Below are 11,041 nucleotides of genomic sequence, written 5' to 3' on the forward strand. Positions count from 1 at the left end.
ATACATGCATTTCATAAACGTCATGAAGGGAATTAAATGTTACCTTGTATTTGACAGGCTGCAGTGGCAAACCCTCTGGGACTTTTTGTTTTATCACTCCACTTGTCCGTGTTTGCACAGTCCAGTCTTCATATTAACAAGAACTATTATGAAGGTTTAACAATTTTTTTTTGATGAATTTCTGCAGACAAAGTCCAGTAAATTTTAATAAGATTCTATGCAATCGGTAATTTCATGATGAAAAATTTCCCCAAACAGATTTTGCAACGGTCAAGATTAACAACTTTCATGGACCCAATTGGATTCAACAGAATAAAAAAATAAATAAAAAAAAAGAATACTAAAACCGATTAAAACAGCAAACCTTATAAATTACTCACAACAAAAAATATTTTTTTAAATCTAAAGCTGTATTTATCTAAAAAAAGAAAAGGAAAACCCCTACAAAATAAAAACAGCTATCCTCTAAAAAGTAATAAACACTATAAAAATAAACCGATTTAACATTTTAATGGTTTGCTTTTTTTGCAGTATATATATATATATATATATATATATGCTTTATACTAGCAGCACCAAATTGCAGAGAGAATGCCAAACATGACTGAAAAGCACCACACAACACCACCAAGTTCTCAATGTTGAGATTTATTAGCAAACCTTTAACAAAGGCAATTTCTTGGAAAGCATCACAATAAAAATTGGGGAGGAAAAAAAAAACCATTTGGTCTCTAAAAGTCATAAGCAAAACTAAAAAAGGAAAATGTACCAGTCGGCACAAATACAATTATGTAACGGACAAATAATTTGGAAAGCATAGTGAGGGGGTGGAAGGAATCCATAGGCAAAGATGACGATTATGCATTTCTGTCGATCCTGACGTCAATCTCTCGCCCGCTGAGCCGGTAGCCGTTCATGGTGCGACAGGCTCGCTCGGCGGTCTCAGGACTGTCAAAGCGCACCACACCGCAGCCCTTGGACTTGCCGTTCTCCATCTTTATGTCTGCATACTGCACAATGCCTGTTAGAAAATGCAAACAAGCCATATCGATGAACAAAACGGAGCAATAAATGCTTAAGTCTGATGGGAAAGTGTCTTACCACATGAATTGAAAGTGTCCTTCAACATCTTCCAAGTGAAGTCAAAGGGCAGCTGCAAAAAAAGAAATTACTTTGTGAATGAGAGGGGGAAAAAAACAAAATAATAATAATACTAATACAAATAAGAATACAGGAAGTTAAGATCAAATGCTTACATTTCTGACAAAAATCTGGCAGCCCTTCCTGGCATTGGCTCCACCAGCCCCTGGCCCTCCTTGTCCAGACCCACTGAAAGGAGTCCCAAAATTGCCACGATCCATATCAGCAGGTCTGTCAAACTGCCCACCAACGCCACCAGAGCCCATCCGGTCCATGCTGGAACCCATGCGGTCGAGACCTGAGGAGGGGAAGCGGTCCATGCCACCGGAGCCCATGCGGTCGAAGTTTGAACCCATTCGGTCGAGGCCTGTGTTCATCCGGTCTATGCCCATAGGAGAGGCAAAGTCCATTCCACCGCTCATTCCACGATCCATGCCGGACGGGCCCAAGCGGTCGAACCCACCAGGACCCATGCGGTCCACGCTGGAGCTCATGCGGTCGAGGCCTGATCCCAGCCGATCCATACTGGGCCCCAGTCGGTCAAGCCCTGAACCCATTCGGTCGAAGCCAGATCCCAACCGGTCCAGATCAGACATGCGGTCCATGCGATCCATTCCCATTCGGTCCAGTCCTCCCATACGGTCCATGCCGCCGGCTCCACCGCCGCCGCCGCCAAGGCGGTCCATGCCAGAGTTCATGCGATCCATTCCCATGGAATTCCCTGGCAAATCAAATCATGGCAAAAAATTTTTTTAAAGGGGTCATATGATGCGATTTAAATTTTTCCTTTCTCTTTGGAGTGTTACAAGCTCTTGGTGCATAAATAAGATCTGTAAAGTTGCAAAGACTAAAGTCTCAAATCCAAAGAGATATTCTTTATAAAAGTTAAGACTCATCCACGCCCTCCTAAAACGCCTCGTTTAAACACGCCCCCACATGTCTACGTCACTGTGTGGGAAGATTTGCATAACGCCACCCAAATGTTCACACAAAGAAAGAAATGTAACTTTGATTCTCGCTGTAGTATTGTTGTTGCTGCTGCCGCCGCCGGTAATGTTGTGGAGATGCTGCGTTTCATTGTGAAAGCGAAACGACTTTGTTTGGCCTTCCAAAAGAGGACGATATATACATCGTCATGCCTGGAGCTGATCCGTGCTGGTCACTGAGGAAATACATCAACTTCGCACGGTGGATCACCGGATCAGCTTTCACCGTGGACTAAGCGGAGTCCAGCCCGGGGTCATCACGTGGTTGCCGCAAGCCTCCTTCGTCGCATCCGCCGGGCACCACTCACTCAAGCCGCCGTGTTTCGTTGTGAAAGCGAAACTACTTTGTCTTCTTTTGGAAGGCCAAACAATGTTTCTATAAAGTGGGACAGTTCCAACTTTGCAAGGACAGTCTGGCGCTTCTGACTCAGCCTGTAAGTACTGTTTTTTATATTTAAAGGATTTGCCACTGACGATTCAAATGAGAGTTTGAGCAGTGTGGAGTAGCGCTTATTGTTGGTAATTTCTCCGATCACAAATGCAGACATGGTTTTATGTTTACGCGGCGCAATACGCAACGCAAAGCATAAAAACACAGTATAAGTCATTATAATCAGTAATTATGTCCCCACTGGATGCAACAAATGCCTCGTTTGTAATGGGTTTTATATGGTTTCGTCTCATCACACTGGGACACATGGAATACAGGATAGCCGGCCAATTAGAGCACGCCTCCCTTTTCAGACCAATGAGCTTCGTAAAAACCGCATTTCAGAAAGGCGGGGCATAGAGGAGAAATAATAATGTACAGTATGTGGAAAATAATGTGTTTTTTTAACCTTAAACCGCATAAACATTGCATTAAACCAAATGTTATTTTTAACAACATCATATAACCCCTTTAAAAAGTTAACATTATGTAACTATCTTAAGAAATTTATAGGAGCAAAGGTTAACGTTACTAACCCATTCCTCGGTCAAATGAGTCTCCAAAATTGCTACGGGACATACCCATGTCATTACGGCCACCAAAATCTCTATCAAAGCCGCCGCCGATTCCGAAAAACCGCATTTCAGAAAGGCGGGGCATAGAGGAGAAATAATAATGTACAGTATGTGGAAAATAATGTGTTTTTTTAACCTTAAACCGCATAAACATTGCATTAAACCAAATAATGTTATTTTTAACAACATCATATAACCCCTTTAAAAAGTTAACATTATGTAACTATCTTAAGAAATTTATAGGAGCAAAGGTTAACATTACTAACCCATTCCTCGGTCAAATGAGTCTCCAAAATTGCTACGGGACATACCCATGTCATTACGGCCACCAAAATCTCTATCAAAGCCGCCGCCGATTCCACGATCCATATCTGCAATTAAAAAATATATATAAATAAAAACATTTCAAACCTAACTACTAGCAAAAAAACAAAAACCATTTACCATTCATTCTTCCCATTCCAGAAGTGCCAAAACGATCCATGTTGTTCATGCCACCTCCAAAATTATCCATCCCTGAAGATCAATAACATTTGAATTCAATTCATATTGGGGAAAAGGAAGAAAAAAAAAACCAAAAACACAGAAGATAATTCACCATTCAAAACAAAAAAAGCAATGTGATGAATAGTGTTACATTGCAGGTTTTATTTTTTTAGTGGATGAAATCAGCAAAAAGTTAAAAACAAAAAGAAAATCAGCAATTAAAAAAAAAAACCCACACACACTTTAAAATAACTTTATTCCTAGTAAATAAATTAGCATTTTTTTACAATTAACATTAAAAGTAAAACCTCAACTCAATTAATAAGGGATAAAATAAGCAGTATTAAAAAAAAGCCTTGAAGATAAATTGGTAGATAAAATAAGTTAAAAAAAATCTAATAAAATGGAAGATAATTGATTAGAACTTAATTTTTGGTGGATAAAATAAGCAGGACAAAAGTAAAACATTTAATAGATAAAATAATCAGTAATTTATATAGTTAAAAAACAACACTAAGATAACTTTAAAAATGCTACTTTATACACTACGAATAATGTAAAAAACAAACCCTTGATAACTCGATCCATAAGGGATAAAATAAGCAGGATTTAAAAAATAAAACCTTGACGATAATTTAGATAAAATATGCAGCACTTTTAAAACTGACAATAAAACCTTGTAGATAGTTCATAGTAGATAAAATAAGCAGCATCTTAGAAAATAATAAAACCTTCAACAATTTAGTGCAGTGACAAATTTTTTTTTAAGAATTCACTGTAAATCACAGTACTACACACAAATAACTTCACAATTCATAGTTCACAAAATATGGAAAAAACCTTAACATTGTGCTGCTTCAATTACACCACAGTTTTATGGAGATCAGTGAGGTTTGGATAGCACCCATTCAAATTAACCGAGCACCCTTGAACTACAGCATGAAAATCAAACCAGTAACACCTGCAGGTCCTTTCCCGATGGGATCAAAACAGGCCAAAATAAAAGAATGGCTGATGAGATGAACCACATACCTCCCATTCTACCCATGCCACCAAATCCCATTCCATCCATTCCTATGGAGAAAATGATTTCATGGAGAGGGGAGGGGAGGGGAGTGATGTTCAGTGAGTGCATACAAGAGGAAACATTCCCAAAAAACCAACATGCGACACGCTGTTACCTCCTGGTCCCATGTTGCCCATCCCACCCCGGTTGAGCTGGGTAGCGTCGATGGGTTGACCGCCGGGTCCCAGACCGAGACCGACACCACTCAGACCACCTGCATGAAATGGTGGAACTGGTTTAGAGAGAAAAACTAGCCAACTGCAAAAAAGTTTTATGGCTGATGGTCCATATAGTAAATGTTAATATGAAGTCATCACTTACGAGGAAGCGCTGGAGGACGGTCTGGGGGTGCAAAGTCACCTTTGGGAAGAGATTTCTCATCCTGAAAAGACAATGACAGGTGTAAAGAAGTGAACTGAGGAGTTTACAAATCATATTGGCAACGTACCACTAAACTTCTGGAGGCCAGAAACAAGCTTCCATGTTAAACCCATGTGATTACTTACCAGTTTGACGTGCATGACCCTATTGAAGAGGAGCTGTCCGTTGAACATTGCTAGCATCCATTAAGGAAAACTTCAAGCATTACACATTTTAAATAGCATTAAACAACCTTATTTAAACAACACATCAAAAGCTACTGTGAAGGATACAGACTGCTTGAACAGCCTCAAGGGGCATCTCAAATGTGACAGTTCCCATTCCCCTGCTCTTCCCATCTTTATCCTCCAGAATATCTGCACGCACAACCGCTCCAGCCATTCCAAACACCTCCTTGAGCTTCTTCCATCCAACCTTGTAGTCCAGCTGTGCAGAGAGATGCCATATGGAAAGTCAGGGGTCAAGTTTCAAAATATGGGACATATGGTTTCAGAATGGATTCAAAGACTTACATTGGCCACAAAAATGGTGCTTCCGATTTTTCCAGCCTGGAGTCCATGGATGATCTCGTTGGGGATGTTGGGGTTGTTCATAAGACTGGGAGGGATGTTGACCATGGAAGGACCGCCAGGGCCTGGGCCCATCCCCATCCCCATTCCTCCACCCATGCCTCCTCCCATTCCTCCACCCATGCCTGGGGGTCCACCGCCACCGCCACCGCCGCCGCCACCACCACCCCCACCCCCGTGAGCCCGATTAGCTTCACGCTGGGCAATCACTCCATCTGGATCCTTCAAGAAGCACAAGGAGGGCACGTTTAATACATCCAACATCAAATATTGACATTTATGTTGATTTTGCAGACAGTATAAAACACCAATATGATTTTAACATGGTTTTTTGAAGACACTATTTTAACAATCATGCCTTGTTACTTTATAACACAACTTTACAATGATTTCCATTAAATAGACATGCTTGTTGATTAATACAATTTAACCATTAAAACGGTCTAGGAAAATTAAAACAAAAAAAGAATTTAAGAACTTTTATAGAGCCCTAAAAATTTTACATTAGAACTTAAAATAGTTACCAATCATTCATACCCAAATATTAAAAATGGAACCGAAAAAAAGGCAATATTGTTTCACTGGATTTTTTGTTCTTGCATTACAAAAATTGATGGACAAGTAAAAGCACATTAAAATAGCTGTGGTGTAGTGCCAGAAAAAACAGATACTCTCACACTTTGTACATTAATATCTTGGCATCATTTATTATTAATACTTACATAAACCAATAGAAAAATTAAATATTTTTTTATATTTAAATGATTGCAATGTGTTTCTCAAACTAATGGACAAATAACAGTAAATTTAAAAACTATTTTTACAATCTTATCTTGTCAGTTTCCAATAGTCTTAAATTTTTTATTTTATTTATTTTTATATATATATATATACATTATATATATATATATACATAATATATACACACACACTTGAAAAATACAACAGCACTAATGTTCTATCAGTAGACATAACATTAAAATATAAATTAATATTCAAGTAGCTAATATTCATATAATATTACACAGAAGAATACGATGACTTTTTTGGTTGGAATGAGTTGAAATGGCTAAAATTGTATAGAAATTGGCAACAGATTTTTATCTAGATTTTCCCAGTATTATTCAGCTGTAAGATGCACTCACCTCTTTGACCTTGAGAGGACGACCATTCATGACATGTTTGTTGACTTTCTCTACAGCCTTTTTCATGAGCTCTTCAGTTCTGAACTCAACCACCCTATTTGATAAAAAAAAAAAAAAATTGTGTTAGCAAGAGTTGCGCAAAAGTGACAAATGAGAAATGATCAATGGTCTGAATGATACTTACGCACAACCCTTTGTTCAGTCAGTAAACCAACCAGGACGAACGAACAAAAAACAGGAACGAGAGAGACAATTAGACAAGCGACACAAGAAATCAACGACAACTGACTCAGGAAAAATACTTCAGACACACTAAATTGATAAAGAATATTCATAATACTTCTCCGTGGTGTTCAACAGTTACATAATTACATTCAAACTCAAAATGGCTGACAGGATTAATTGACGACCAGAATACACAAGCGGCCTTCAGTTCCAATTACTCGTTCAGGCTCCATTTCTGTTGTTATCCCACTAGTTGAGTCGCTCAACAAATCATTGACGCCATGTTTAGTTACTGAACACCACCTGAAGTCCAATAATGAGACTCGCAGTGCAAAAAAAATGCTACCTCTTAAACACACGAGAACCAGAATTACAATATGGCTGGGAAACGATCCCTGCGGTTCCACTCAGAACCGCAGTCGGCGTCCATTTTTGTTCAAATGCCACCCAAGACGACACATTTTGAACTCTCAACCCAGTCCTGAACATCCCACATTAAAATCTAAGAGTACATGTAAGAACTCAAGCGGACAAATGGAGGTTCGTCTCTTGCACTTACCCTTGATTTGCCTTCTCCGTCCATTAAGTGTTCCACGTACGTTACCTCACCCACTACAAATCAGATTCCAGACGACACACACCAAGGGGAGAGAAGCCGAGAGAACAATTGGGGTTTAGAGCAGACACAAACGGGGGGACGGTGAGAGTGAGCTCGGCCTGCGAGTCCAGAGCCTCCTCCCCCAGCACCTCAGCAGCACAAATTCTGGTACAGGTCTACAAGAAGCAAGCTGTAAAGTGTATTGAGGAAAACTTCTTAAGCTGTCCTTGCTGGGAACCTCAACATCCAAGACTGACCAAAAGGATTTGACCTCCCGAGCCATTGAAATTGGATGGATTGTCAACTATGGCCTTTGTTGGACGTCAAAGAACCATTTCTGGTAAGGTTAACAAGTCTTCGGCTACCTCAGAAACATTCGACACACCTAAACCGTATCGTTAGGGCAAAAAAAGAAAAAAAAAAAAAGTTACTGAATAAAAATAGCTAAACCTATGTTATAAAATAAATGGTTTGAAGTTACAGAAACCGAAACCTAGTCCACCTGGAACCAACTTGGCTTCCCAACTAAACAATTGGACTCTTGAATTTAATCAAATTGGCCAAACCAGCTCCAACACGGCCAGTTGGATGAACACTCAAGAATAGAATTAGATGAGACTGCAAACCCAAACCAGGTCTAGTCTGTTTGTCAAAATCTACCTCGAAGAACCACCTGGCATTTCTCCAGCAAGAACGTCTGTCCATAAGATAAAACAAGGACCAGCTTAAGAAGCTGCTTTACTCTGTAGACCTGTACCCCCAGAAATCAATCACATCCATTTTTAAGGGCACAATAATGAAGATCAGCTGCAACAACATTCATTCTGGCATTGACCTAAAAAAGAAAATGCAATTTAATTCTACAGGCAACAATTTCCACATGAAATTCCCCATGCGTACGAATCATTAGGCATGGAGGGGCTGCTACACATGGATAGGGAAAAATGTGACCACTCATAGATTGTTCTGAAATACTAACCAACAGGTTAGGGTGAAAACTACACACTTTCTCCAAAGCCAAAGAGACCGAATGATGGCATCAGATTCATATGAATGGATTAGACTCGGTTCTGTGTGTAAGTGCAATTCGCACAATTTTAAAGTACCATCCACCTACATTAGCTAGCTTGAATTATTAATCGTTTTCCACAACAGACAAGACACTTTTCCAACAGACCACTTCCCCATGATGGGATGTTTATCCTCTGACCTAAAGCAACTGAGTAGGTGGCCACCTTCGAAACTCCCAAAACTAAAAATAAAGCTCCATGGCTCTAAGCTAACCTAGGATGTACAACTAAATATAGCAAAAACATACCTTTTTCCTTCATGAGATCTTTCAGAGTTTGCCATTTAACATCATAGGGAATGTTGCTGACAAACACACGGTATCTCTTGTTGGGGTTCCCGTAAGGTTCAAACCGGCCCCCGCCCCCACGCTTCTGGGGCCTCTCCTTTCTCGACTCATGGTTGGACTTGCCGTTCACAGCATTTCTGTATGGAGGGGGAAAAAAAACAAAAACTTCCAATTCGATAAATGTTTTAACAACAAAGAAAATCATGCATTTAGGCTAGTTGTTCTAAGATTTTCTATTCATGTTCAAAGGAGTGTAAATTTCCTAAATCCTGTTACCAAAATTTAGATGTCTAAATATTACAAAAGCCTGATTTTTGACTTTCTATTTTACAGCAATACAAATTAAACCTTTTCTAACAATAAATTAGGTAAAAGGGTTAAGTTTGCAGCTACAGAAATTGTGGAAGCTGTTGCAATACATTACATTTTCAGCCATGCATCAAACTCTTTAAGATTAACATACTCAAGTTTATTTTTAAGTAATAAATAATAATAAATAAATACGTATGCATTACTCCGTTTGACTTTCTATTTGCTCTATGGGGTTTGGATTTTCTTCAACCCCGTTACCAAAATGTGTCTAAACGCAGTTTAAACCCCTGATTTGAAGTTTTTTATTTTCTAGCAATAAAACGTATTTTAAAATTATGTATAACGGGGTTGAAAATTGAACAAATTAGACGGTCACTCTAGCCAGCCTGAGAAAAAAATGTTTTTGTAGTTACTGACGGACGGGGGGGGGGGGAACGACTTTCCCCCTAATAACTTGGGTACACGTTAACCGGGTTGAGTTTGGAAATACCGAAACCGTTCAATGTTATGTTTTTACTCGTGCGTTTTTTTTTTTATATATACACAATTGTACAAATAAGCTTTTTTAAATGAAAAACAAAAAACGGTTTACATTTTTTGTTAGATGCTAACATCTAAAACAAGCAATTAATCGTTTCTAAGGCAAGAAACTGACATGCAACAAACTAGGCCGCAGCAAACAAAGGACACTCCATCTTGTTCGTTACGTAACAACAAAGTCGTTCAAATCTCGTCTACGTGCTTTATTTAGTGTATTAGGCACATTTCGTGCACGATGCTTCCTCATCTCTTTTCCTCCCATCGTGAATCCAGCGACTCTTTGTTTCACACGAACGAGTTTGTCCTTTAACGCTCATATTTTACTGCAACCTAACTATTCTTAGTAAAAACGCATTATGCACCAAACCCATTCCGTACCTACTGTTTTAACCATATAAAAAAGCAAAACATGGAATAAAAAGCATGCAGTCGTCGTGTTACCCTTGCTCTTGTTTCTCTGGTATCTCTGATTTGAGCTCAGACGACATTTTGCCTTCAGATGTTCGCTGTCCTCCGTTTTCAGATTAAACGATTCTAAACCACGCAGACTATGTCTAGATACAGATAAAAACGAGTTTAAAGTCGTAAAAACACCGAGGGCCGCTGCTCAGTCGTGTTGTCGTCCCGTTGCGTCGCCACTACCGTTGAAAGCACTCAGCGGCTGCTGCTCTCCGTCGCCTGCTGAAACGGCGGCGGCGCAGAAAACGCGGAGCTGATATCTCGGAAGCGACGAGAGGCATGATGGGAAACAACGTGTGACGCATTCTAGTTTGAGATTCGCCGTAGTTGTTGTTAAAACTATCGTAATATTACTTTACCAGGTTGATTTTTATTACAAACCTAACAGATTTCAGCCTTCGTTTTTTGTTTTCTGAAGGTCTATAAAAAAAACGAAAAATGTATACTTTACTTTTACATTGTAAACAAATAGCCTAATATTCAGAAAACAATTTGCTTTGTCAAAAAAAGACGTGACTGTTCCCTCATTTCCACAACAATGAACAATTTTACTCCTAATTATTATTAATTATTTTTCATTATTAAGATTTCAGCCTTCGTTTTTTGTTTTCTGAAGGTCTATAAAAAAAACGAAAAATGTATACTTTACTTTTACATTGTAAACAAATAGCCTAATATTCAGAAAACAATTTGCTTTGGAAAAAAAAGACGTGACTGTTCCCTCATTTCCACAACAATGAACAATTTTACTCCTAATTATTATTAATTATTT

At 38.9% G+C, this 11,041-nt stretch overlaps 1 protein-coding gene across 3 annotated transcripts; it reads right to left on the reverse strand.

Annotated features, from left to right (window-relative positions):
* Positions 1 to 628: 628 nt before the first annotated feature.
* Positions 629 to 10,524, reverse strand: LOC107592680 (heterogeneous nuclear ribonucleoprotein M-like). Of its 3 annotated transcripts, XM_016282222.1 has the most exons (16): positions 10,252 to 10,524; positions 8,920 to 9,095; positions 7,563 to 7,615; positions 6,963 to 6,970; positions 6,779 to 6,872; positions 5,577 to 5,855; positions 5,337 to 5,490; positions 5,190 to 5,239; positions 5,005 to 5,065; positions 4,799 to 4,897; positions 4,650 to 4,691; positions 3,576 to 3,647; positions 3,398 to 3,502; positions 1,257 to 1,861; positions 1,102 to 1,153; positions 629 to 1,021 (listed from the first exon to the last, which is right to left on the reverse strand). In XM_016282222.1, exons 1-16 carry the CDS (start codon positions 10,296 to 10,298, stop codon positions 858 to 860), a joined length of 2,061 nt encoding a protein of 686 aa, XP_016137708.1. In that variant the 5' UTR covers positions 10,299 to 10,524; the 3' UTR covers positions 629 to 857. The 3 variants fall into 3 exon arrangements, with proteins under 3 accessions (XP_016137708.1, XP_016137709.1, XP_016137710.1); XM_016282223.1 differs by lacking the exon at positions 4,650 to 4,691; XM_016282224.1 differs by lacking the exons at positions 7,563 to 7,615; positions 10,252 to 10,524 and having other exon boundaries at positions 858 to 1,021; positions 8,920 to 8,997.
* Positions 10,525 to 11,041: the final 517 nt, after the last annotated feature.

This window comes from Sinocyclocheilus grahami, unplaced genomic scaffold (genome assembly GCF_001515645.1).
Source record: "Sinocyclocheilus grahami isolate Dianchi unplaced genomic scaffold, SAMN03320097.WGS_v1.1 scaffold157.1, whole genome shotgun sequence".
NCBI lineage: Eukaryota > Metazoa > Chordata > Actinopteri > Cypriniformes > Cyprinidae > Sinocyclocheilus > Sinocyclocheilus grahami.

Excerpts from the sequence above, each read along its gene's own strand:
- LOC107592680 (XM_016282222.1), bottom strand. The coding sequence starts at position 10,298 with ATGTCGTCTGAGCTCAAATCAGAGATACCAGAGAAACAAGAGCAAGG. Across the intron at positions 5,240-5,336 it reads TGAGGCTGTTCAAGCAGTCT|CAATGTTCAACGGACAGCTC; the intron begins GTATCCTTCACA and ends AATGGATGCTAG. Across the intron at positions 1,022-1,101 it reads GGACACTTTCAATTCATGTG|GCATTGTGCAGTATGCAGAC; the intron begins GTAAGACACTTT and ends ATTTTCTAACAG.